Source organism: Pseudophryne corroboree, chromosome 9 (assembly GCF_028390025.1).
Source record: "Pseudophryne corroboree isolate aPseCor3 chromosome 9, aPseCor3.hap2, whole genome shotgun sequence".
Taxonomy (NCBI): Eukaryota; Metazoa; Chordata; class Amphibia; order Anura; family Myobatrachidae; genus Pseudophryne; species Pseudophryne corroboree.
The window spans coordinates 429069860-429094112 of NC_086452.1; the positions used below are offsets into that span (position 1 = coordinate 429069860).

The 24253-nt window shown below is 49.4% G+C and overlaps 1 protein-coding gene and 1 long non-coding RNA gene across 2 annotated transcripts in view; one reads left to right on the plus strand and one right to left on the minus strand.

Annotated features, from left to right (window-relative positions):
* Window positions 1-22965, plus strand: part of LOC134958420 (uncharacterized) — a 66456-nt gene extending 43491 nt beyond the window's left edge. The window contains exon 3 of the long non-coding RNA XR_010186998.1: window positions 22891-22965. This is a non-coding gene — a long non-coding RNA (uncharacterized LOC134958420). The remainder of the gene's footprint in view (window positions 1-22890) is intronic.
* LOC134958417 (SRSF protein kinase 3-like) overlaps window positions 1-24253 on the minus strand; it is an 81848-nt gene that overhangs the window by 21899 nt on the left and 35696 nt on the right. The window contains exons 8-11 of the mRNA XM_063941012.1: window positions 22936-23030; window positions 20955-21062; window positions 10442-10511; window positions 5855-5947 (exon numbers count right to left, since the gene is read on the minus strand). Of these exons, the coding sequence (XP_063797082.1) occupies window positions 5855-5947; window positions 10442-10511; window positions 20955-21062; window positions 22936-23030 (366 nt within the window). The remainder of the gene's footprint in view (window positions 1-5854; window positions 5948-10441; window positions 10512-20954; window positions 21063-22935; window positions 23031-24253) is intronic.

The following is a 24253-nucleotide window of genomic DNA, read 5'->3' on the forward strand; positions in this document are numbered from 1 at the left end:
CTTTCTCTTAAGGTATTGTTTCTGCTGGCTATTGCCTCTGCTAGACGGGTGTCGGATTTAGGTGCGTTGTCTTGTAGGTCACCATATCTGATTTTTCACCGTGATTGGGTGGTTCTTAGAGCACATCCCGGGTGTTTACCTAAGGTGGCGTCTTCTTTCCACCTTAATCAGGAGATTGTGGTTCCGGCCTTTGCCTCTCCTGAATTGTCTTCCAAAGAGCAGTCTTTGGATGTGGTACGGGCTCTCCATATCTATGTAAAGAGAACTGCTTCCCTTCGGAAGTCTGATTCTCTCTTTGTACTGTTTGGTTTTCACAAACATGGCTGGCCTGCTCACAAGCAGACCCTGGCCAGATGGATTAGAATTGTGATTGCACATGCTTATGTACAGGCTGGCCTTCCAGCTCCTGCTACCATTAAGGCCCATTCTACTTGGTCTGTTGGACCTTCTTGGGCGGCCCGCCATGGTGCGACCCTTGAATAGTTGTGCAAGGCGGCTACGTGGTCCTCAGTGAACACATTCATAAGGTTCTATGCCTTCGATACTTCCACCTCCCAGGATGCTTCCTTTGGACATCGAGTTCTTGTGCCCATTACAGTGCGTCCCTTCCCATAAGGAACTGCTTTAGGACATTCCCAATGTCATTCCCTGTGGAGCCCAGTGTACCCCGCAGCAGAAAACAAGATTTATGGTTAGAACTTACCGTTGTTAAATCTCTTTCTGCGAAGTACACTGGGCTCCACAGGGCGCCCACCCTGATGCACTTAGCTTCTTTGGGTTGGTAAGGCATTAGCCGCTGACATCTTCTCCTGTCGTGAGAATGGGTTGTATGTGGCTACTAACGGTTGTCATCTCCTTTTGCCTGCTACTGCATTGGACTGGTTAACAAAAACTGAGCTCCTGTGCACGGAGGCGAGGTTATAGAGGAGGCGGCGCTATGCATTCTGGGAACAGTCAAAGCTTTTAGCCTGTTGGTGACTTGGATCAAGATCCTACTCTACACCCCAATGTAATTCCCTGTGGAGCCCAGTGTACCTCGCAGAAAAAGATTTAACAACGGTAAATTCTTACCATAAATCTCGTTTTTCACACCATGAGACATATTTTTTCCAAGTATGGTGGTAATGTTTAGATGTTACCCCTTTCCTTGCCTGGATCAGCGTAGGAATAACCTTGTCCGGGATCCCCTTCTGGGCTAGAATGTGAAGCTCAACCTCCATGCCATCAAACATAACCGTGTTAAGTCTTGATAAACGATCAGCCCCTGTTGTAGAAGATCCTCACAAAGAGGCAGAGGCCACGGGTCCTCTAGGAGCATCTCCAGTAGATCCGCGTACCAGGCCCTTCTTGGCCAGTCTGAAGCAATGAGAATTGCTTGAACCTTTTCCCTTTTTTATTTTTTTATTTTTTTAGAATTCTTGGGATCAGTGAAAGAGATGGAAACACATAAACCATCTGGTAGACCCATGGAGCCAGCAGAGCATCCACCACCAGTGCTTGTGGGTCCCTTGACCTGGAACAATACCGTGTGAGATTCTTGTTGAGACGAGAGGCCATTATGTCTATTTGTGGAATCCCCCACCGACGTGTCAAGGACTCGAACACCTGCAAGTGAAGACCCCACTCTCCTGGGTGGAGGTCGTGTCTGCTGAGGAAGTCCGCTTCCCAGTTGTCTACTCCCGGAATGAAGATTGCCGACAGCGCCACCGCATGTCTTTCTGCCCACAGGAGAATCCTTGTTACCACTGACATTGCTGCTCAGCTCTTCGTTTCGCTCTGCCGCTTTATGTACGTTACTGCCATCACATTGTCCCAGTGAACTTGAATGGCGTAATCTTGAAGATGCGAAGTCTGTAGAAGGGCGTTGTATATGGCCCTTGGCTCCAGAACGTTGATCAGAAGAATGGATTCCTGACTTGACCATTTTCCTTGGAACTGTTCCCCCCTGGCTGACTGCTCTCCAACCTCTGAGGCTTGCGTCTGTGGTTAGCAGAATCCAATTTTGAATCCCGAACCATCGACCCTCTGTCAGGTGAGAAGTCTGAAGCCACCACAGAAGAGAAATCCTGGCTTTGGGCGACAGACGTATCCTCTGGTGCATGTGAAGATGCGATCCGAACCATTTCTCCAACAGATCCAGCTGGAAGGGCCTTGCATGAAACCTTCCGTATTGCAGAGGCTCGTAAGAGGCTACCTACCATCTTTCCCAGAAGGCGAATGCATAGATGCACCAAAATCCGGGCTGGTTTTGGAACATCCTGCACTGACTGGATTACCAATGCCTTTTCCAACGGAAGGAATACCTTCTGTGCCTCCGTGTCCAGTATCATCCCCAGGTATGGAAGCCTCCGTGTTGGTTCCAGGTGGGATTTTGGCAGGTTCAGAATCCACCCGTGATCTTGGAGTAGTCGGGTTGAGAGGGCAATGCTGTCCAACAACCTCTCCCTGGATGATGCTTTTATCAGCAGATCGCCCAGGTATGGTATTATGTTCACTCCCTGCCTGCGGAGGAGAAACTCTGCCATTACCTTGGTGAGCACCCTCGGTGCCGTGGAGAGGCCAAATGGCAGGGCCTGGAACTGGTAGTGACAGTCCTGTAGTGCAAACCGTAGGTAAGCCTGAAGAGGCGGCCAAATCAGAATATGAAGGTACGCATCCTTGATGTCCAGGGGCACCAGAAATTCTCCCTCCTACAAACCTGAGATCACCAGTCTCAGAGACTCCATCTTGAACTTGAACACCCTTAGGTACGGGTTCAGTGACATGAGGTTTAAAATGGGCCTTAACGAACCATCCGGTTTCGGCACCACAAACAGGTTGGAGTAATAACCTTTGTTTTGTAGTTGAAGTGGAACTGGGGCAATGACCTTAGATTGTACCAGCTTCTGGATTGCTGCCTGCAAAATCAGACCTGCTTCTGGAGAAGCTGGTAAGCCTGATTTGAAGAATCTGAGAGGCGGGAGTTCTTGAAACTCCAGTCTGTATCCCTGGGCGACAAGGTCTTTGACCCAGGGACCCTGACATGATGTTGCCCAAATGTACTGAAATAACGTAACCGGGCTCCCACTTGCCTGTCTTCCAGGCAGTGCGGTCCACCGTCATGATGAAGGCTTTGAGGAAGCAGAACCGGAGGTCTGTTCCTGAGAACCTGCAGCTGCTGGTTTTCTGGGTTTACCTCTATTACCTTTGAAGGCTGTAGAAGAACATTTGGATTTGCCTTTAACTTTCGCTGTCCGAAAGGACTGCAGAGTTGGAGCAGAGTAGGTTTTCCTAGCTGGGGGTGCTGAGGAAGTAAGGTACGTAGACTTACCTGCTGTAGCCTTGGATAGCCACATATCCAGTTCATCTCCAAAAAGGGCCTCACCTGTGAATGGTAGGCTTTCCACGCCTTTCCTGGAATCTGCGTCCGCAGTCCATCGGCGTAGCCACAAGCCCCTGCATGCTGACACTGCCATGGCAGTGGTGCGTGCGTGAAGCAAATCAATTTCCTTTAAGGCCTCTACCATAAAGGTAGCAGAGTCCTGAATATGTTGTAGGAGTAAAATTATCTCCCCCCTGGGTAAGGAATCTAATCCATCAATTAGGTTACCTGACAACTTAGCAATGGCCTTAATGATCCATGCACAAGCAATATTGGGTCTCTGGGTCACCCCAGCAGCAGTGTATTAAGATTTGAGAGTGGTCTCAATCTTGCGGTCAGCGGTGTTCTTTAAGGATGCTGCTCCAGGAACAGGTAAGACTATCTTACGTAACAACCTAGACACCGATGCGTCCACAATCGGCGGGTTTTCCCATTTCTTTCTATCCTCCAGAGGAAAGGGAAAGAATGTAATTAACCTTTTAGGGATCTTAAACTTTTTCAGGATTAGCCCAAGTTTCTTCAAACAGAGCATTCAATTCCTTTGATGCTGGAAAAGTAGCTGAGGATTTCTTTTTAACATTAAAATAAGATTCCTCCTCTACCTCCGCCACCTTGTCAGAAATGTTCAGGACATCTCTAATAGCTTCTATCAGGGCCTGTATTCCTTGTGACAGGACTGCATCCCCCCCACTCGCATCCACTTCACCCTCCTCTGTGTTTGACGTATCGTCATCAGTATCAGTCTGCATGAGCTGGGCCAGAGTATGCTTTTGTGAGCAAATGGCAGGGGTCTGAGACGCTGGTATGGGAACTGAATCTCTATTCATCTGGTCATCCAAAGACTGTCTTAAGTATTGCGTCTCTTTCTCAGTATGGGATAATTTAGTAGAAATATTAGATATCATCCCCTTAATGGAATCTAACCATGGGGGTTCAGCCCCACTAGCCTGAGAATGGTGGTCATTCCAAGTTGATCGCAGCCAGCAACTTTTAGCTGCTGCTGCGATCAATAGTCCACGCCTATGGGGGAGTGTATTTTAGCTTAGCAGGGCTGTGATCGCTTGTGCAGGCCTGCTAAGCTAAAATAATTTCAAGCAGAAGTAGACTTGGGCTGGACATACTTACCCTGTGCGATGGATCCAGCGATGATGGGCTCGGCTTTGATGTCACTCCTCCGCCCTCCGTTGTCCTGGACACGCCTGTGTTTTACTCACCACTGCCCAAAAATGCTCTCCATTGGTCTGGATCCGCCCATCCACGCCTCCATCCTGTCAATCTTCTTAGCGGTCGCCGCTGCGACCGCTTCTGTCGGTAGCCACAATGTAACCCGCCGACCGCTGCGTGGGAACAGGTCGGAATGACCCCCAATGTGTACTATTCTGGGTACATGGTAGAGAGTCTCCACGGGAGCACAGACACTCTGCTGTGCAGGAAACACAGTCCCTGGACATGGCAATGTGAAGACACACACACACACACACACACACACACACACACACACACACACACACACACACGGTGAAAACACAGTTTAACCCACACAGAGCCCACAGAAAGACACAGAAAATGGAGCCAGCCACACCACGCCTCAATAGGGCTTAGTATTCTACAACACTCCCCCCTTCTAAGACCCCCTGGTACCGCTGAGGAAACGTGGAGTCTTTGTGGAGGAGCTGCACTTCCTTGTGATGCCTGTCAGTGCAAGCTGCAGAGGGAAAATGGCGCTGGTGAGCTGCTGGATCCGCTCATAGTGAAGCCCCGCCCCCCCTAATGACGTGCAGCTTCCCGTTTTTTTTATACTGGCCTGAGGTCCTGTTTTATATAACAGAGGGTTAGAACCCTTGTTAAGATATGCCAGTGTGGGTATCATTGGTGGCTCAGTGCGCTCTTCACAGCGTGTCCTCCTGAGCCTCCCGGAGCACAGCCTGCATGTCAGCGCTGCGCTCCTACCCTTGTGCCGCCATTCCCGCCGGTGACCTGCTAACTGGGACGCCGGCGTTCTACTCACCACTCTTCTTTCTTCTGGCTCTGTTAGGGGTGGCGGCGTGCTGCGGGAGGCTACGCTCGCCGTGGTGGGGCTTACAAATGACTCCCTCAGGAGCTCAGTGTCCTGTCAGCGGAGAAATGGGACCATTAACTCTTTAGGAAGTTTAGCCTTTCTCCCCACTAAGTCCCACGAAGCAGGCATGCTGGTGCCACCCAGCAGTGCCTGAAAACAACAAACAGAAAACTCTTCAGGATCGTCCCTAAGCATGACCGGCTCCTCCGGGCATATTTTCTAAACTGAGTCTGGTAGGAGGGGCATAGAAGGAGGAGCCAGTGCACACTATCAATTTCTTAAAGTGCTCAAGGCTCTTAGTGGATCGTCTATACCCCATGGTACTAATGTGGACCCCAGTATCCTCTAGGATGTAAGAGAAAAATTAGTTGCGGTTTGTATTTCAGTGGGGAAAACATTGCAGATTACCAGTCAGCTGAGAAGCGGTCACGTACCTTGCTTATTGAAAAATGTTGAGGAGTATTTTCCTGAAAAAACTATTTTGGGTGGTATCCGACCAAGCAGTTCAATCATACAGGCAATGTGATCTAAAAGAATCAATAAAACTGTTACCAATCACTTTAACAAAGGAATATTGTGCAATACCATCAATCACCTATGTGGTGGCAGTAGTTTCAAAAACAGAAAATATTTGTCCCTTCTATACATGCACTGGCGTTTCTATAATGGGTGCAGTGTGTGCGGTGCACACTGTGCCCTGAGTCCAGAGGGGGCCCCAACCGCACACACTGCACCCATTTTTAAAATACTCACCCCTCCAAATTCCAGGGCCGGCATCCGCAGTGCTATAGAACACAGTGAAAATGGCTCAGCTGCCATTTTCACGGAGTCCTGCGCATGCGCAGTTGAGACATCTCAGGGAAAATGGCCGCTGCGCCATTTTCCCGGAGATCTGCGCATACGTAGTAGAGTCTGAGCCCTCTAGTGCTCAGACTCTAAAGCACTCTGGGCAGAGAAGAGGGGGCCCGAACGGAGGAGGCTAAACACGGGCCTCCTCCTCTCTTAAAACACCCCTGTATACACGTTCCATATATTGAAGCTTATAAGTATATCCATTGTCTACACAAAGTGGGTGCAGCCATTTTGTTATATGAGACCATACTGTACGTACAATACCTACTTTCCCGGGAACTGCGGGGAGACTCCAGAGTTATCAGGTAGACCCGCCGCCCCCTTCCCCCCTCTTCCTCTCCCTCCCCTCCTGGAAGATTAGGCGGTCCTCTTTCATTCCGAATACTTCCTAGTGAAGTGGGCAGGATGAGGAGGATATTACTGGGAATCGCTGTATGTGGGGAGGGGGCGAGGCTAAAATGATGGGCCTAATGACGCAAATAGTCTGGACCCTGCTTCCACTGTTGTCACTAGCACCCCCTTCACCCGGAATGTAGACTAGTGTGTCTGAGACATCTTGAGAATGTAGCCTAGGGAATTGATATGTTACACTCATGAATATTGGTAGTTTTTTCCACCACAAAATGGCCGTCTCCATTGGGCTTCAGTGATGCTAAACTTACTAGGAAGGCATAAGCTGCACTCCCTTCACACATAATATGGCTGCCTCCACTGCACTTCAGTGATACCAAAGTTACTAGAGAAAAGGTGCGCTGCAGTGACGTGCGGTGAGCAGTGGCGTAACTAGAAATTTTTCTCCCCCAAGCCAAAAAATGATTCGGGGGTTTCATGCACTTGGTGCCATGCTCGTTGCCAGGGGTTCCATGCACTGGGTGTCATGCTTGTTGCTAGGGGGCAGTGCTTGTTGCTAGGGCTGTGCTCTCCCAGTGCAACATATGCCCCCAGTGCCAGATATTCCCCCACAGTGCCAGGTACTCACATGCCCCAAGTTCCAAATATAGCCCCCCCATGTGTCAGATACACATATACCCCCCCCCCCCCCGAGTGCCACATATACCCCCAGTGCCAGATATTCCCCCACAGTGCCAGGTAAACACATGCCCCCAGTGCCAAGTACAGCCCCCTCCCCCCCCCATGTGCCAGGTACACATATACCCCCCCCCCCAGTGCCACATATGCCCCCAGTGCCACATAAGCCCCCCTCCCCCTGTCACATATGCCCCGAGTGCCACATAAGCCCCCCTCCCTCTGTGCCACATATGCCCCCAGTGCCACATATGCCCCCTCCCCCTGTGCCACATATGCCCCCAGTGCCACATAAGCCCACCTACCCCCGCTGTTTTGTGTTGGAGGGACACGGAGGGCACAACACGCGCCTCTCCTGTGTCCATCCTGGGTCTCCGGCGGGTCTGTTAAAGGAAGTGCCGGTTCGTGAGCCAATCAGAGCTCACCGACGGCACTTCCTTTATTAGACCCGCCGGAGACCCAGGAGGGACACAGGAGAGGTGTGCGCTGTGCCCTCCGTGTCCCTCCTTACAGCAGCGGAGGGAAGGAGGAGACCGCAGATTCAATTCGCATGTCAATGTGCGCTAAATCAGTGGCGCTCCTGCAGCCCTGCGCCCCCAAGCCACCGCGAGGGCTGCGGGGGCAGTAGTTACGCCACTGGCGGTGAGGTCATAGGCTGGGGAGGCACTGATTTTATATATATATATATATATATATATATTCAATGCAATACCCAGCCCAGCACCCCCCCGACTCACCTGTGTGTCCAGTGTAGGCGCTGCTGCTGGCTAGAAGGGCGGAGGAAGGAGGTAAGAACGCTGTCCACCGCTGCTGCGTGCGCTCTGGGCTTGCCACCGCTTCACTGCTCCACCGCTGCTGTAGCTGGCCAGGTCCAACACAAATCACTACCGGGATCCGCCGCCACTTCTGCCCGCCGCGCCGTGTATAAGTGATTGGATAGCAGATCCAGCACTGGATCCGCTGTCCAATCACAGCCTCGCTGACATGGGCGTGTTGTCCCTGTCTACGAAGCGCTTATAGAAGTGCCGCTTACAGCATCTTTTACAGCCCAGTGCTTGGCCCCGCCCCCCGCTCTGTCCACGTTCCCAATATCTACGGGAGGCACTGCTATCAGTGCCTCCCAAACTAATTAAATGACTTAAAATTATTAAAATAAAATAAAGAAGATATTTATGACACAGAATGTGTCATGAGTATCTTCTTTGTATTATTTTAATAATCACAGGGGAGGCACTGGCTCCCCTGCCTCCCCTGACTGCACATCCCTGGTAGGCTGCACTTTGGCCCTCATTCCGAGTTGTTCGCTCGTTAATTTTCTTCGCATCGCAGCGATTTTCCGCTAACTGCGCATGCGCAATGTTCGCACTGCGGCTGCGTCAAATAAATTTGCTAAGAAGTTTGGTATTTTACTCACTGCATTACGAGGTTTTTTCTTTGTTCTGGTGATCGGAGTGTGATTGACAGGTAGTGGGTGTTTCTGGGCAGAAACTGGCCGGTTTATGGGTGTGTGTGAAAAAACACTGCCGTTTCTGGGAAAAACGCGGGAGTGGCTGGAGGAACGGGGGAGTGTCTGGGCGAATGCTGGGTGTGTTTGTCACGTCAAACCAGGAACGACAAGCACTGAACTGATCGCACTGGAAGAGTATGTCTCGAGCTACTCTGAAACTGCATAGAAAAATCTTTTCGCAATATTGCGATTCTTTCGTTCGCAATTCTGCTAAACTAAGATTCACTCCCAGAGGGCGGCGGCTTAGCGTGTGCACTGCTGCGAAAAGCGGCTAGCGAGCGAACAACTCGGAATGAGGGCCTTTGTTCACACACAATATGGTTGCCTTTATTGCACTTTAGTGATGCCAAAGTGACAAGTGAAGGGATAGGCTACACCAGGGGTGGCCAACCAGTCAGTGACAAAGAGCCAAAAAACCTTGTTAGGTACGTCAAAGAGCAGACATCGAGCCGATGGCGCACATGCAAAAATGGAATGTGAAAAAGCCAGAACATAAAATAATTTTTTTTAAGCCAGATCCATTGAAAAAGCCACTTTCACATAAAATAATTGAAAAAGACAAAATCACATAATAAACTTCAGCTCCCCCATGTGTCACTCCAGCCAACACCCTTCTGTCACTCCAGCCAGCTCCCCCATGTGTCACTCCAGTCAACACCCTCCTATGTCACTCCAGCCAGCTGCCCCATGTGTCACTCCAGCCAACACCCTCCTGTCACTCCAGCCAGCGCCCCCATGTGTCACTCCAGTCAACACCCTCCTGTCACTCCAGCCAGCTGCCCCATGTGTCACTCCAGTCAACACCCTCCTGTCACTCCAGCCAGCTCTTCCATGTGTCATTCCAGTCAACACCCTCCTGTCACTCCTGCTAGCACCCTCCTATGTCACTCCAGCCAGCTTCCCCGTGTCACTCCAGCCAGCTCTCCCATGTGTCACTACTGCCAAGACTCTGCTGTGTCACTCCAGCCAGCTCTCCCATGTGTCACTCCAGCCAACACCCTCCCACGTCACTCCTGCCAGGACCCTCCTGTGTCTCTCCAGCCAGTTCTTCCATGTGTCACTCCTGCCAACACCCTCCTGTCACTCCAGCCAACTCTTCCATGTGTCACTCCTGCTAGCACCCTCCTATGTCACTCCAGCCAGCTTCCCATGTGTCACTCCTGCTACCACGCTCCTATGTCACTCCAGCCAGCTCCCCCGTGTCACTCCAGCCAACTCTGCCATGTGTCACTCTAGCCCACCCCCATGTATTCCTACAGCCCCCCCCCCCCATCAACTCGTGCCATTGCAGCAGTCCCTAATGTGTCCTCTGTTTGCTTGTGGGTGTCTCACCTCTAGTATCTGACTCCTTCAGTTTTCAGTCCCTGTAGTGCTGCTGCGTGTCTGGCTGGAGTGCAGCGGTTGGGAGCCACATTTGAATAAAGAAAGAGCCACATGCGGCTCAAGGTTGGCCACCGCTGGGCTACACTAACTTTATACAAAATGACTGCCTCAACCAACTGCACTTCAGTGATGCCAAAGTTACATGTAAAGGAAAACTGCCCTCTGTTCACACAGAAAATGGCTGCCTCCAGTGTGTAGCTGATAAGAGCACTTTGGATGAATGGAATACATTTATCTAGAGGTATATTCCTACCATCATTCCTTGAAAAATGTTCTGAAGCTTGTGGTTCGAACAGGTAGTGGGAGGTGGCCATTTCAAATGCCTGTGACAACAAAGCACCTTGTTATTTGTACAATAAAACACATATAAAGAAGTAACCATGATTAATGCTGTAACTGCAGCCTAGTAACTAAAAGAAACAATGCTAAATCTATAAAGGAAAACTTAGATTTAATTACTCCTTATACTTGTATGTATTATATTTGAATATTCCAGTTATTAGTTCGCCTCCTGAGGAAATCTGCAGGGGGGCAGCCATTTTGCTACACTGTAAATAGCAAGGCCAATAAACCTGTGTTATTGCTGTGCTGTATACACAGGAACATATTTATACAGATTCTCCCTTAATGCCATTTCTAAATAGAGATATTCACTTTTTTAGTCTATTTCATAAAATAAAATCTATTTTACAGGCTTTGTCAAACTATGACACAAATCGTAGCACTGCCCTTCCCGCCTGTCCCAGCTGGACCTATACCTTGATGGATCTAACTGAGGCCTTCCAGCAAAGGCTTGCAAGTACTTTATACACACTTCCTGCACCCAGAAACCCATGTGTGAACATGAAAAGGATAATCGTGAGGCATGCCTACAACATAAGTGCTCTGCATTAAACTTATGTTCAAATATATATATATATATATATATATATATATATATACATATATATATATATATATATATATATATATTGTGACAAGAACACTGGGATAGTGTTTGAGGGCAGGTATATTTGTCCCAGGTTCTTGTCTTACATGTTTTAGAAAATGTTAACTTCTAGGAAAAATGCTTTTTGTTTTGTCTGAACCTTTTCAGTTTGCTGTAAAAGCTGGGTAAAGGCTCTGAGAGAGAGATAAGGCGAGTTCTAGACATTGGGCCCAGTTCGGGTCTTTGGCCTCACAGAGGGCTAATCAGGGTTTCAGCTGTGTAAGAGTGATATAGTGCTTCTAACCTGATTAGTATGGGCAGACTGCCTGGGAAGGCTGCAGGATCTGTGTGTGAGAGACACGCTTTCTGATGCAAGTAAGCTATACAGTATGTACTGAAGAACTCTGTGTTTTGTTTAGTGACAGTTAGGAACATCTTATGTTTAGTTAGTGCCGGACAGGCAAGGTATTTTTATTTTGGGGTTTGTTTTATTTTCTGTTTCAATAAAACTGGCCGGGGTCAGTTGTACCAGAAACTGGACTTGTGTTGTTCCTCAGCTGCTGCGTGCTGCCATATTCCCCAGGAAAAGGCACCTTGCACCCCTACAGTGTTACAATATATATATACATACATACATACATACATACATACATACATACATACATACATACATACATACATACACACTGCTCAAAAAAATAAAGGGAACACTTAAACAACACAATGTAACCAGTGGCGGATCTTGCCACAGGCAAGCAGGACTTTTGCCCGGGGCGCCGCCATCCGGAGGGCGCCGCACCATGGCAAGATCCGCCACTGTGCAGTGTGCCCCCACCCCCCCGCTGTGAAAAGGGAACCAGACGCTACGTGTCTGGTTTCCCTTCGTGGCGCTGGTCCCCCCCGCTGTGAAGGGAATCAGACGCTAAGCGTCTAGTTTCCCTTCATGGAGGGGACCTTTGCTGTGCGGTGCGCGATGACGTCATCGCGCACCGCACAGCATTGTGGCACAGACACTATGGGTCATAATTGACCTCTAGTGCCTATGCTGTGCTATGGGAGAGACGTCATGACTGACGTCTCTCCCATAGATCCGAGGAGAAGAGCGGCGTCGGCGGAGGTCTGCAGGTCTGGAGTCAGGAGCGGGGTATAGTAAGTATACTTTTTTTTTTTTATTATTATTTCCTTTCAGCGGCGCTACAAATGGGGGTGTGACTGACCACGCCCCCATATTAAGGCACGCCCCTATCATTTGCCCGGGCGCCACAAGGGCAAGAACCGGCCCTGAATGTAACTCCAAGTCAATCACACTTCTGTGAAATCAAACTGTCCACTTAGGAAGCATCACTAATTGACAAACAATTTCACATGCTGTTGTGCAAATGGAGTAAACAACAGGTGGAAATTATAGGCAATTAGCAAGACACCCCCAATAAAGGAGTTGTTCTGCAGGTGGTGACCACAGACCACTTCTCAGCTCCTACGCTTTCTGGCTGATGTTTTGGTCGCTTTTGAAAGCTAGCGGTGCTTTCACTCCAGTGGTAGCATGAGACGGAGTCTACAACCCACACAAATGGCTCAGGTAGTGCAGCTCATCCAGGATGGCACATCAATGCGAGCTGTGGCAAGAAGGTTTGCTGTGTCTGTCAGCGTAGTGTCCAGAGCATGGAGGCGCTACCAGGAGACAGGCCAGTACATCAGGAGACGTGGAGGAGGCCGTAGGAGTGCAACAACCCAGCAGTAGGACCGCTACCTCCGCCTTTGTGCAAGGAGGAACAGGAGGAGCACTGCCAGAGCCCTGCAAAATGACCTCCAGCAAGCCACAAATGTGCATGTGTCTACTCAAATGATCAGAAACAGACACCATGAGGGTGGTATGAGGGCCTGACGTCCACAGGTGGGGGTTGTGCTTACAACCCAACACCGTGCAGGACGTTTGGCATTTGCCCTGTGCTCTTCACAGATGAAAGCAGGTTCTCACTGAGCACATGTGACAGACGTGACAGAGTCTGGAGACGCCAAGGAGAACGTTCTGCTGCCTGCAACATCCTCCAGCATGACCGGTTTGGCAGTGGGTCAGTAATGGTGTGGGGTGGCATTTCTTTGGGGGGCCGCACAGCCCTCCATGTGCTCGCCAGAGGTAGCCTGACTGCCATTAGGTACCGAGATGAGATCCTCAGACCCCTTGTGAGACCATATGCTGGTGCGGTTAGCCCTGGGTTCCTCCTAATGCAAGACAATGCTAGACCTCATGTGGCTGGAGTGTGTCAGCAGTTCCTGCAAGACGAAGGCATTGATGCTATGGACTGTCCCGCCCGTTTCCCAGACCTGAATCCAATTGAGCACATCTGGGACATCATGTCTCGCTCCATCCACCACAGACTGTCCAGGAATTGGCGGATGCTTTAGTCCAGGTCTGGGAGGAGATCCCTCAGGAGACCATCCGCCACCTCATCAGGAGCATGCCCAGGCATTGTAGGGAGGTCATACAGGCACGTGGAGGCCACACACACACTACTGAGCCTCATTTTGACTTGTTTTAAGGACATTACATCAAAGTTGGATCATCCTGTAGTGTGTTTTTCCACTTCAATTTTGAGTGTGACTCCAAATCCAGACCTCCATGGGTTAATAAATTTGATTTCCATTGATAATTTTGTGTGATTTTGTTGTCAGCACATTCTTTTTCGGACCATAAGACGCACCTGACCATAAGACGCACCTAGTTTTTAGAGTAGGAAAACTGGAAAAAAAATATTCTGAACCATTTCTGCTTTATCATCCTCGGGCTGCCTCCCTAGTTTTCACCAAGCTCTAAGAGATATTTCTGTGTGATTTCTCAGACTCCTACAAGGATTCTGTACAGTGCAGCCTTCTGTCAGAGCCAGCATACAGAGACACACACACACACACACACACACACACACACACACACACACACACACATCAGAGCCAGCATACACATAGACACACACACACACACACACACACACACACACACACACACACAGTACCAGTGGTTCCCTGCGTCCAGGCTCTCAGCTAACGCTGCCCGCGGTGCACTCCTGAGGAGGGAGGAGGTGGGGGGGAGCGGGGGAGTCGCATGATGCCAGCTCTGCTGCTGAGATGCGGGCGCTCTGCTGATGACGGCGTAGCAGCAGCATCCAGGACCCGCCGCTACCCGCCGGCCGCCGGCGCTACCCACAAACACGTCTTATTCGCTCCATAAGACGCACATACTTTTTCCCCCACATTTTTGGGGAGAAAAAGTGCGTCTTATGGTCCGAAAAATACGAATAATATTTATATTATTCGTATAATAAATAATATTTAATTCATTCAGATCTAGGATGTGTTATTTTAGTGTTCCCTTTATTTTTTTGAACAGTACATGTGTATATACATATATACATACACACAGAAAAAACCACAGCACTCACCACACCAGAAGCGGGGCACAGCTATGCACTTACCACTCACAGGGTGGGGTGCATGTAACACAGCACTCTCCACCACAAAAGCGGGGTACACAGCTGTACTTACCACTCACAGGGCAGGGTGCATGTAGCCCATGACCACTTCACTCTAATAAATACAAACAAAGAACCCAGCACTCACCAAAGTAAATTCACTTATCCTCAACAATTCAATAAATAAATGATGGGGGTTTAGTTGGTGGATTGGCCAATGCACGGAAGCCTGCACACCGATTTTCAAGGTACCCCACCTTCACGCAGGTCCCACACCACCACAGAGTCCCAAAACCTGACTACTTCACTGCTGTTACACACATCATCTGCCTGCTAGATTTAATGTGTACCTGCCACAGACTTTATGGCTTTTAAAGGCACACTAGTCACCTATTGCACTGGCTCAAAGATGATTGCTAAGGAACAGCTGAGACAGGTTCAGGATAATAAAGTCCACACGGGTGCATGAGAAAGCTAGTGGCCACGGCTAATAAGAGCTAACCATAGATTAACCCCATCGTATACACACAGAGAAAAAACCACAGCACTCACCACACCAGAAGCGGGGCACAGCTATGCACTTACCACTCACAGGGTGGGGTGCATGTAACACAGCACTCTCCACCACAAAAGCGGGGTACACAGCTGTACTTACCACTGTGTACCCCGCTTTTGTGGTGGAGAGTGCTGTGTTACATGCACCCCACCCTGTGAGTGGTAAGTGCATAGCTGTGCCCCGCTTCTGGTGTGGTGAGTGCTGTGGTTTTTTCTCTGTGTGTATACGATGGGGTTATTCTATGGTTAGCTCTTATTAACCGTGGCCACTAGCTTTCTCATGCACCCCTGTGTGGACTTTATTATCCTGAACCTGTCTCAGCTGTTCCTTAGCAATCATCTTTGAGCCAGTGCAATAGGTGACTAGTGTGCCTTTAAAAGCCATAAAGTCTGTGGCAGGTACACATTAAATCTAGCAGGCAGATGATGTGTGTAACAGCAGTGAAGTAGTCAGGTTTTGGGACTCTGTGGTGGTGTGGGACCTGCGTGAAGGTGGGGTACCTTGAAAATCGGTGTGCAGGCTTCCGTGCATTGGCCAATCCACCAACTAAACCCCCATCATTTATTTATTGAATTGTTGAGGATAAGTGAGTTTACTTTGGTGAGTGCTGGGTTCTTTGTTTGTATATGTATGTATGTATGTGTATATATATATATATATATATATATATATATATATATATATATATATAATATAGTGGTGAGAAGGCTTGTGTCTCACCACAATTGCCCACATTCTTGTGGGATCAGTTCCCTCCAAGGGAGAAGAAAATAAGGCCTGCACATTCTGGACATGTAGTGTATGTTTATCATTCCAGGCTTTCTAAATTGCACAGCTGCAGCTGGAGAAACAGAGGTCCAGGTTTTCCAACTCACCCAGAGACAGCAGTAAGTCAGGTACAGGAGAGGGGGTTTCAAAACCCCCTCTTACCCACAATGCATTGCACTGATGCCTGTTAGTAGGCCAGTGTGCAGGGCTGAGTGTATAGTGCCAGGGACTGTGGACATTGGCTGTGCTGGGAGAGCATGGCACCAGGCCCGGCGCTACCCGCTCAGCAAAGGGATGCAGTGCAGGAAGGCGCCGGGCAGGAGAGGAGCCTTCACTGCTCTGCATCCCTGCTGAAGCGCCGTCCTGTCCCCCCTGCTGCTGCTGCTGTGCCTGTCACACTGACAGGCAGCCGCAGCAGTGCCGCAGCATGAATCCTTCTCCCCTCTCCCCTGTGACATTGAGAGGAGTGTCCGTTTCGTTCTGATGAAAAGGGGTGGGGCTACACGGACCAAAGGGGCGGAGCTACACAGACCAAGGGGGCGGGGCTACACAGGACCTGGCTAGCAGACTGTGGAAGATCTGGCCAGCAAGATTGTGGTAAGTGGATGTAAAAAGAGTGTGAGAAAGTGTGTGTGTGTGTGTGTGTGTGTGTGTGTGTGTGTCTGTGTTTGTATTTATGTATATATGTATGTATGTATTTGTGTATCTGTGTGCAAAGCAGTAACTACATGTGCCAGGTAGTGTGTGAGAGGTGGCTGTGGTGTACTGTGTGTGCTTGGTGGAGGGCTGTGGTGTATATGGCTACCGTAATGTGTAAAAAGGGGGACGCTGTCTGCCGTAATGCGTAAAAAGGGGACGCTGTCTGCCGTAATGCGTAAAAAGGGGACGCTGTCTGCCGTAATGCGTAAAAAGGGGACGCTGTCTGCCGTAATGCGTAAAAAGGGGACGCTGTCTGCCGTAATGCGTAAAAAGGGGACGCTGTCTGCTGTAATGTGTAAAAAGGGCACGCTGTCCGCCGTAATTTGTAAAAAGGGGGACGCTGTCCGCCGTAATGTGTAAAAAGGGGACGCTGTCCGCCGTAATGGGTAAAAAGGGGGACGCTGTCCGCCATAATGTGTAAAAAGGGGACGCCGTCTGCCGTAATGTGTAAAAAGGGGACGCTGTCTGCCGTAATGTGTAAAAAGGGGACGCTGTCTGCCGTAATGTGTAAAAAGGGGAACGCTGTCTGCTGTAATGTGTAAAAGGGGGACGCTGTCCGCAGTAATGTGTAAAAAGGGGGACACTGTCCGCCGTAATGTGTAAAAAGGGGGATGCTGTCTGCCGTAATGTGTAAAAAGGGGAATCTGTCCACCGTAATGTGTAAAAGGGGCTGTACCTGGTGTAATGGTGCTACTGTGCGGCGTAGTTTGAATAATGGAGACTACTATAAATTAATATGTAATATGAATTGGTATTATTTTGTGGCCACACCCCTTCCCCATGAAGCCACGCCCCTATATTTTTTGCACACGCCTGCGGCGCGCACTGCCCCTATTTTACATACAGGTGGGGGGCGCCAATGCCCTCTCTTGCACACAGCGCTAAAATGTCTAGTTACGGTACTGTCTGTGTGTAGGGCCGTAACTAGCGCTGCACAGAATGTGTGTGGGCAGAGAGTTCACATCCATAGGCTTGCATGGATCTCCTGCAGCTCAGGAGCCCAAGAGGCCATGGTAACCCCCCGGCCCTGCATGTAAAGTATGGGAGGGCGCAAATTTATATTTTGCAGGAGGGCGCCGAACACCCTAGCACCGGCCCTGCATGGCACGTATAGCTGCAAGCCTCGGCAGCAGAGTGACTTTTGAGCACGGGAAGTGCTAGGACCGTTTATTTTTGTCTGGTTATTTTCTCTATGGACCTGTGTGACCAGGCCCAAGCCTGAGTATGCTGTGCTACAGTGTCTGATGCCAGTAAAGACACTGTGGTTGTGACCAGAAAACCTGCCTACGAGTCCTTATTTACTATACCCATGTTACTGTATATATATATATATATATATATATATATATACACACAGACACACAGTATATATGTGTATACATTTTATTTAATTTTGACATTAGCAACATATATAACATCATAGCTATGGGGCTGGTTTATTGACGGATGCTGGACCGATTTGGTTGCAGCCTTTCCATGTTTTTTTAACTGTGCAAGAGCTGCAATGCGACTGTGCTGCGATGCTGCTCCGGACACAGTGTTGGTGAAGCTGCAGCCTGACTGACAGGCTGCAGCTGTGTGGGGAAGGTGACAGCAGAGCCGTCTTAACAGCAGTGTAGGCCCCTGGGCACAGCAATGCACTGGGGCCCCTACCCATCCTCCAGCGGTAGGGGTGGTGGGTGCTATCAGCGGTAGCTGTGATGTCCCACGAGGTTTAAGGGGGTTCTATCTTCTGCTCAGCATGTAGGACCTGGAGAAATAATAACTCCTTTACTGTACAGATGGGACGGGAGGGAGAACACTAAACTGTAGAAGGGGACATTGTGCTGAATGAAGTGGCCCTGGTACATGACTTCCAGGGTGGTAGGGGGTGTTTAATACACAGGGGAGGGGTGGATAGTAGAGTGGGCTTAATCGTCATCCTTTTCCAGGGGTCAGGGCAGCTTGCTTTACTGCAGATATCTCCAGTTCCTGGAAATATATTTCTTAGTTTGGAATGGTATAAATAAAACTAGAGAGTCCCACCTTTCAGGAGGTACTGGGGACTTGGGGATCAGAGTTCAGGAGCCAGAGCAACACACCAACAAAAATATAAAGCTGCATATTATGCGTGTGGAGCTGGAGCAGGGACCAGCTGCTGGAAGGCTGATATCTCTGGTCCTGGGCATAGTAGAGACAAGCTGCCAGTGTCAATTGAAAGGAGTTCCAGCTTTTGGAGTATACCCTAAGAAAAACTCTAAGTCAGACAGAACCCGAGATATCTGGCTGGGAAGAACAATGAACAGGCTTGGATGGGTACCAATGGAAAGAGGGGACCCTCAGCTATCAGTCTAGGGCCCTTTTACTCCTGGGGCCCTTGGGCAAGAGCCCATTGAGCACATACAAAAAGACGGCCCTGGGTGACGGGGACCGTTGCACAAAACGGAGGTATGTCGCCTCCATTTTGTGCAATAGCCGAGGCCAGTGACTGCATCTTCCAATGCAGATTTGCTGGCCATGGAAACATGGCGGCCCTTCTAATGAGGGCCATCCCCCGAAGTTTGTAAGGTACACACACACACACACACACACACACACACACACACAACCGCTGCCGCCAAAAACAGACCGACTTCCCCCCAGACATCACAGCCACCACCGATGGCACCCAATCGGCTCCTGTCATATTTCAGATAGCCTGTGACATTGCATTTAAAAGCTGATTTGTTGGTATTTCATCTCCCTCCACTTTAACACTCTGCAAGCTGTGATCCATCTTCCCCTTTGTCAAGAATAGGTTATAGGGGGTCATTCTGAGTTGATCGCTCGCTAGTAGTTTTTAGCAGCCGTGTAAACGCTATGCCACCGCCCACTGGGAGTGTATTTTAGCTTAGCAGAAGTGTGAACGGTTGTATCTCAGAGTGCATGCAAAAATTTTCGTGTAGTTTCAGAGTAGCTCAAAACCTACTCAGCGCTTGCGATCACTTCAGACTATTCAGTTCCGGATTTGACATCACACACCCGCCCAGCGTTCTCCCTGCCACGCCTGTGTTTTTTCTGGCACGCCTGCGTTTTCCCAAACACTCCCTGAAAACGGTCAGTTGACACCCAGAAACGCCCACTTCCTGTCAATCACTCTGCGGCAACCAGTGCGACTGAAATGCATCGCTAGACCCTGTGCAAAACTACATCATTCCTTGTGCACGTACGTCGTGCGTGCGCATTGCGCCACATATGCATGCGCAGAACTGCCGTTTTTTAGCCTGATCGCTGCGCTGCAAACTAATGCAGCTAGCGATCAACTCGGAATGACCCCCATAGGCCCTTACACCTGAGTTGCCCCCATGTATTAAACTGCTCCCCTTACATGCAACAAACAGGTATCCTATTTGTCATCATTCCAACTCCTAACTCCTCTCTAAAACACCAGCTCCCCCTCCCCCCAATCATGAATACTTAAAAACTAACATTGCTTTAACTTGCTCACGGAAACATATTTTGCGTTTGAATGCACCAATCAGCATCAGCAGAGCAGTCGGCTAATTACATCATCAATATTTGCATTTACTTTTGACCACCTGGAAACTATAAGCCTATTCCAAGTATATATCTGTCTCATTCCATGTCTGCCTACGTTCACAGTCGTGTGAACAACCCACCCTTACTGTGCTGGTTTCCATCAGAACACATGCCACTGGAGACAGGTGTAAGTGGAAAACAGTTGGAAATCGGCAGGGTGTGTATATGTTCGCACACTGGTGGTCATTCCGAGTTGATCGCTAGCAGCATTTGTTCACAGCGCAGCGATCAGGCTAAACAGCGGCAGTTCTGCACATGCGTATGCGTATGTAGTGTTGCACAGGGTCTAGCGAAGCATTTCAGTCGCACTGGTTGCCGCAGAGTGATTGACATGAAGGGGGCGTTTCTGGGTGGCAACTGACCGTTTTCAGGGAGTGTTCAGAAAAACGCAGGCGTGCCAGGGAAAACGCAGGCGTGGCTGGGCAGACGCTGGGCGGGTGTGTGACGTCAAATCCGGAACTGAATAGTCTGAAGTGATCGCAAGCGCTGAGTAGGTTTTGAGCTACTCTGAAACTACACAAAATTTTTTTGCATGCGCTCTGCGATACAACCGTTCGCACTTCTACTAAGCTAAAATACACTCCCAGTGGGCGGCGGCATAGCGTTTACACGGCTGCTAAAAACTACTAGCGAGCGATCAACTCGGAATGACCCCCACTGTTCCAAGTATGTACAGAATGACTTAATGCACATCACAATCCGCCAACTGCGAAGCCTTTCACTCTCCATCAGCCACTAGAGTTGTTCTCATTGGCGTAACTATTTGTGTATCCATATACAGTACACATACCATGCATGCAGAGCTCCATATGTCAGCGGGGGTGCTGTACCCGGAACCCAGCAGGACCTCCGGTGCCCTGTATTGCTGCGTTTGTATTTCTTCAGAAAAGGGTTTATACTGCAATATAATTATTAAACAAATCATAAGCGATCTGCCAACTTCATGTAATGAAGGTAATTAAGTGCTCGCTTCCATACATCCTGCCACCCTATAGCCACCCATTCTCTTTCTGATTTAACATCAGGGAGAGTCCTAGTGTCCATCAGGAGCCTGGGAGCTCAGTCACTGTTTCAGGAGTCTCCCGGACATTCTGGGAAAATCTGCAAGTTTGCATTATAGGACTTTCATTATCCGTGTTCTAATACAACCTCCTTGCACCCTTATTTGCGTGGGTTTCCTCTGGGTGCTCTGATTTCCTCCTGCAGTCCAAATATATACTGGAAGTGAATGTTACAGTGTTTGTGTAGTACAGAATGTAGGGGGAGATTTATCAGACTTTCTTTAAAGGACAATGGGGGTCATTCCGAGTTGATCGTAGCTGTGCTAAATTTAGCACAGCTACGATCATTCACACTGACATGCGGGGGGACGCCCAGCACAGGGCTAGTCCACCCCGCATGTCAGTGCTGCCCCCCTCCCCGCAGAAGTGCAAAGGCATTGCACAGCGGCGATGCCTTTGCACTTCAAGAGCAGCTCCCGACCTGCGCAGCTTTAGCGTGCTGGCCGGGAGCTACTCGTCGCTACCTGGCCTGCCGTTTAGGGGGCACAGTCCGGCCAACATTGCCCCCCTCCCGCCCAGCGACCGCCTCTGTCTCAGAGGCAATCGCTAGGCAACGAGGCTGCCATGCGCCGACGCACTGCGGCGCTGGCGCATGCACATTTCTGACCTGATCGCTGCGCTGCGACAAACTGCAATGAGCGGGTCGGAATGACCCCCAATATGAGGTGTTGCCCATAGCAACCGATCTGATTCTAGCCATCTCCCCATTAGTACTGATGGGAATGATGAAAGAGTCTCTGTAAAAACCCATGTGTGATATGTCGGCACTTCACAAGTAAAGCTTAATGAATGTATTTTAAAAAGTGTATGTTCCCTTAAGAACTGTACCCTCCTGTTCCCCCGAGGGATCCAGCTGTCAGTGGGCCACATTCAGAGACGGTTGTAAAAGCTGCCACGGCTCAGTCTTTGTATGCAGATACTGGGGGTCATTCCGAGTTGATCACTAGCTAAAAATATTCACTGCGCTGCGATTAAGGAAAAATCCAGCACTTCTGCGCATGCGTATGCGGCGCAGTGCGCACGCGCAACGTACTTTCACAATGGACGATGTATTTTTACACAAGGTCTAGCGAAGCATTTCAGTCGCACTGCTGGCCGCAGAGTGATTGACATGAAGTGGGCGTTTCTGGGTGTCAACTGACCGTTTTCAGGGAGCGTTCGAAAAAACGCTGGCGTGCCAGGAAAAATGCAGGCGTGGCAGGGAGAACGCAGGGCGTGTTTGTGACGTCAAAACAGGAACTAAACAGTGTGAAGTGATCGCAAGCGCTGGGTAGGTCTGGAGCTACTCTGAAATTGCACAATTTTTTTTTGTAGCCGCTCTGCGATCCTTTCATTCGCACTTCTGCTAAGCTAAGATACACTCCCAGAGGGCGGCGGCATAGCGTTTGCACGGCTGCTAAAAACAGCTAGCGAGCGAACAACTCTGAATGACCCCCACTGTGCGAAAATATGTAAGTGTCTCAGCTGTCAGGATTTGTACTGAGATGCCCACTATGCAGAGCCGCTGCTTGTGTACAAAGACACTATGGATACTCAGAATGGCCATCGCATTCGACATTTCAGCAGATATTTGGACCATGTCGGCATTCTCATGTCAACATGATGAATGCTGACAAACCAAACCAATCCCACTAATAATAGCTTATAAAATGTCTGGCATTCCAGATTCACCATGACCCAGCAGAAGCATGAAGTTACAGGGATACTTACTGTCCAGCACGCACTGCCCAAGTCTGCGATTTTTACACCCAGCATGTCTGCATTTCCAGTTTCAAAGAGGTGCGTTAAGAAGTTCACATCAACCCCTATAAGGATTCAGAGCAATTCAAGCCAACAGCATTACAAAGGCGAGGGACTGGGGCCATTACAATAGGTAACAAACAACTGGTTCAAGAATTAAAATAATGCATAATTAAAAGGAGAAGGGGGGAGTTCTATGGTGTTTGCGCTAAAGTACCTGATATGGCCACCGTCACCGCAGTATGGACACATACTCCCATTACTCGTAAAACCACTTCATCCAGAGGTCTGCAGGCAGTCTACTTTCTATGCACACAGTCATTTCCAGGTAAACAGTGGCAAAGTAAGCATTGTCCCAGGGGAAACAATTTGTATGATGGGCACCGTACAAAATAGTGCTTTACAAATACTACATACTAATCGGCATTGCCAATACATCAATTCAGTTGCCTGCGAGCAGGCAAAGTGCATGTAAACACTGGCAACTAGGCTTCATCTCAACCAAAAGTCACCGGTGTCTGTATGTTGTATCTGGGGCTATCATAAGTGCGGATATGGACTCACGGCTGATTAAATTTAACCCAAGATTGCTAGATAATAGTTGACTATTTCTTTCACGTATGTGTGTACACTATATATTGTGTGTCCTACTGCCTTGGGCAAAGGTTCTCAAACTTGGGTGGTAATTCAGAGTTGATTGCAGCAGTAAATTTGTTAGCAGTTGGGCAAAACCATGGGGGTCATTCTGAGTTGATCGCTCGCTAGCAGTTTTTAGCAGCCGTGCAAATTCTATGCCACCGGCCACTGGGAGTGTATTTTTATTTTAGCTTAGCAGAAGTGTGAACGAATGTATCGCAGAGCGCCTGCAAAAAAATGTTTGTGTAGTTTCAGAGTAGCTCAAAACCTACTCAGCGCTTGCGATCACTTCAGACTATTCAGTTCCGGATTTGACGTCACACACCCGCCCAGCGTTCGCCCAGCCACTCCTGCATTTTCCCTGGCACGCCTGCGTTTTTCCCGAACACTCCCTGAAAACAGTCAGTTGCCACCCAGAAACGCCCACTTCATTTCAATCACTCTGCGGCAAGCAGTGCGACTGAAATGCATCGCTAGACCCTGTGCCCGTACGTCGCGCATGCGCCGCATGCGCAGAACTGCCGATTTTTAGCCTGATCGCTGCGCTGCGAACAAATGCAGCTAGCGATCAACTCGGAATGCCCCCCCCGCCCCCCCATGAGCACTGCAGGGGGGGGGGGGGGCAGATATAACATGTGCAGAGAGAGTTAGA